This window comes from Sesamum indicum, linkage group LG8 (assembly GCF_000512975.1).
Source record: "Sesamum indicum cultivar Zhongzhi No. 13 linkage group LG8, S_indicum_v1.0, whole genome shotgun sequence".
In the NCBI taxonomy this organism is placed as follows: Eukaryota; Viridiplantae; Streptophyta; class Magnoliopsida; order Lamiales; family Pedaliaceae; genus Sesamum; species Sesamum indicum.
In genome coordinates this window covers 1,164,194-1,168,005 of record NC_026152.1, presented here as the reverse complement: position 1 = coordinate 1,168,005, position 3,812 = coordinate 1,164,194, and the positions used below count along the sequence as shown (strand labels likewise).

At 41.3% G+C, this 3,812-nt stretch overlaps 1 protein-coding gene across 1 annotated transcript in view; it reads right to left on the bottom strand.

Moving 5' to 3' along the window:
- The window catches only part of LOC105167366 (probable polyol transporter 4), a 3,047-nt gene continuing 1,838 nt past the window's right edge, over positions 2,604-3,812 (bottom strand). The window contains 1 exon segment of the mRNA XM_011087052.2: positions 2,604-3,812. This exon segment is cut by the window's right edge and continues 48 nt beyond it. Within this exon segment, the coding sequence (XP_011085354.2) occupies positions 3,145-3,812 (668 nt within the window). The 3' untranslated portion in view covers positions 2,604-3,144.

Sequence of the window (3,812 nt, the reverse complement as noted above, 5' to 3'; positions counted from 1 at the left end):
ATCCCGACTCCAAGTCGGGATTCAAAATCCCGACTTGAAGTCGGGATTTTGTCTCCCGACTTGGGGAATTCTGCATTTTTCCCCCTTTATTTAATGACGAGTCGCGATTTCAAATCGCGACTCGTCATATTTGTGTTATTATTTTAAAAATAATTATGATAAAATAATTTTTTTTTTATAATAAAAAAATAATTAACTCAGTTACACCATGTCCTCCTCCCTAAGATGGGCAAAGAAAGAGGTTAGAGGATCGAGTGGAGCACTTGCTAGTAGAGACGGCATGACTGAAGGAGGACAAACTAGAGACCCTAAGGAAGAGCCAACTTGCTGAGAAGGAAAATGGTGGCTGCAACAACAACTCTTCGACATGACCTAAAGTCAGTCTGAGGCACTGATGATGGTGAGCCAAAACAATTCTCCTGGACTTCCCAACTTTGACGAGGGCCTACGATTTCTCGAATCCTACTAGTAGAGCCGTTTGCTGGAGTACCAGAAATTGGAAGATTTCTAGCGGGAGGTAGGCAGGATAGCTTTGTCATTCCTTAGGTATGGCTTTGAGGCTTGCTGGGAGCAATTTGTGGTATGGGGGTATCCTCCCCAAGGGTAAAAAGCAACATTTCAAGATTTTGATGCAGGCTTGGATGGTCCCCTAGACCCTTTCGCAGCCCCTCCTCCACCCATTGTTGAGTCACCTCCAATGGATTCAAGTAACATGGATGCTCCACTCTTATCCCTCTTTACTGAGATTTTCAAATCACTAAATGACATAGTTGGGAAGTTCCTTTTATATGAGGATCTGGACCACCTTCTGAGGACTATTATGGAAGAGGTGAAGGCTCCTCTCCCTAGCAATGCCCCAATAGCTATGTATGTGGATGCTCCTAAAGATTAGCCCTTAGAGGCTTTCTCTGAACAGGCCGCCCCCACAGCCCTCTTGGAAGAGCCAGCCTCCGGACAAGCTCCCCCCTCCTCCCCAGAGTTGGAGTTGAGAAGGAGGAAGAGAAGGCCCCAGCCGTGAGGTAGGAAGAATGATTTGTTATCTCCGCCCCCTGATCTAGTTGTTGTACCCCCTTTTATTGGGGATGTTGTTAGAATAATTGACCTGAAAGCTAATTAGATTGACATACTTTTAATCCATTTTGGCAATAACTCGATTCCATGTAATATTATTCAATCAATAAAATGAGTCTTCGCTAATGGGACTTCATTTGTTGAGCTCATTATATATATATATGTTTGCATTTCTTTTAAACATCACAACAAAGTCAACAAACCATTTTAACAACCGTGCAACAGTTGGATTGGGCATTGATGGCTGTCATGAAATCAACTACTAAGGGTTATGTCTGAAATGTTCCAAGTCGAATACTTCAAGAATGCGTATCGAGTGTCTTATAGAAACTTGCATAAGAATCACATTCATTTGATGAGTGCCGTGTTTCATCGGCGCAGGCATGGGATGTCTATGTGGTCTTAAAGGGTTGATTGACTAAGTATCGAATCGATTGAACTAACTCGCGGGGATCGTCATATGGAAGCCTAGGAGGCTTGGTCGGTATGACTCGAATACCCAGCTCCTATAGTACGGGAGTAGTCCTCAAACTTGAGATCACGGTAGACACGTGCATACGATGACTGCATCTTGGGTCTGATTTGTGCCAGAGGTGATTGTGTCACAGACACGATCATCATAAGCCTTCTCCAGTGCAATCTGAGTATGTAGCGATGATGGTGAGTTCTAAGAAGAGGACACGTCCCCTTTCAATATATGATAGAGATATTTCCTATGCACTTGCAGATACGTTCACGCTCTATAAACTTGTGGCCACAGTCATTGGTCGAATAGAAAAAGAGGTTCCTATGCCGAGCAATTTAGCATAACGCGATCTCAAGTATTAAGCATAGACGCCTAATCCGGGATAGGAGCCGGCACCTAATTCCATACCCTAGACTAAGACCGAAAGATGGTAGACGAAAAGATTGTACCCGTATGGACTTGAGAGCCTAAAATTTCACATGGATATTCGCCTAGTCTCTAGTGCCATGGACTGTTGCTATACAGCCACCCATGGTGATGGGCTTTCTTGATTAAGGGTTGATCGAGAATTATTACTTAAATTAGATTTAATTAATAATAGTGTTTGACGCTAGACCAAATCTAGTTGAAAGATGAACCTAAACAGTCACACACAAATCACCAAAAAGGGATGAGGAACTAATTAGGGATTAATTCCATAAGTAATTGGATTATTTACAAATGAGAGAGATCCATTGGATGGAGGAGCCCAAGGATAAATTAACAGAATTCATTTATATTGGGCTTCCCCTTATTATTTAATAAGTTAGACTTATTAATTAATAAAGACTTATTGGGCTCGTGTGTTTAATTGGATTAAATATATGACGAATTTAATTAGGTGAATTTTAATTAAATTAGATTTAATATAATACATATTTAGCCGTGTCATGTTACAAGTTATATTAAAAATATTGTCATCTTATTATTATCCAAATTTTTGAATTTTTTAAACACAAATATAAGAAAACGAATACCACTAACCTAACCCGACCTGTCCCATCCCTTTTTCCTGTGAAGAACACTGTCTCTGCTTCTATGTATCCGATGGTCTTAAATGGACAAAGCGCATGGCGTACGGTCCATCACAGAGCTCCATGATGGAACAACTAACAGCAACCACCAAAGTAGCTTGCGTTTCTGCGCACTCATGTTGTCCATCACAGAGTTGTGCGAGGAACGACTAACAGTAACCACCTTAGTAACTCGCATTTCTGATTACTGCTAACATTGAGAAAACCACAAATCGTCTGTGCAAGATTTCAGTGCAACACAGTCCACCTCTAATCAAACCTGTGATTATATGAAGAAGGTTCTCTTGCGGAAGGGAGATATGAGCAATGGAGACCGATCATTATTAGACTGGTGTATGATCAAGAACCAGAACATAGCATTTAACTAGTAATGTCTCAGCATCAGTATAAAAGCACATCTGCAGCATTACAGACATCTGGTGTAATCGGGTACAAAGAATAGATAGCCATTTGTGATCACTGCTGATGATATTTAAAGCAGTGGAAAAGCAAAAGGTTTCTAGAAATACAATATGCAGTAGAATAGGCCAAAAATCATTCTTTCTGCACCAAATGTTCGACGTCGCTGAGCTGAACTTCACTTCCTTGAAGCTCATATCCATCTTGAAACAGTAATTCAATCTGTTCTAGTGATTTACCTTTTGTTTCTGGAACACATTTGTAAACAAAAGCCACAGAAAGTGCGGAAAGAGCTGAAAAGATAAAGAAAGTTCCACCCACGGTGATAGCATGGGTAAGTGAGAGGAACGACATGGCCACAAAGCCACTGCATACTCTATTACCTACGGCACCAAGTGCAGATGCCTGAGCACGAACCTTTAATGGGAATATTTCGGACGTCAAAACCCAGCAAACAGGACCGATTCCCACGGAAAAGAAAGCCACATTTCCACAAACTGACAAGATTGCTAATGTAACTCCAACTGATCCTTCTCCAATGAAAGAGAGAGTTGAGCCCAAGCTAAACAAGCATATAGTCATCCCGATTGTGCTTACGTAGAGGAGAGGTTTTCTCCCTACTTTGTCTATAAGAAAAATGGCTGTTAGTATAAATGCTGTCTTTGTCACTCCCACAGCAACAGTTGCGGCAAGAAGCTTTGAGTTATCCACTATACCAGCGGCTTTGAAGATCTCGGGACTGTAATATACAGTTGCATCGATGCCGGTAATTTGTTGGAAGCACTGAATCCCAAAACCTGTGA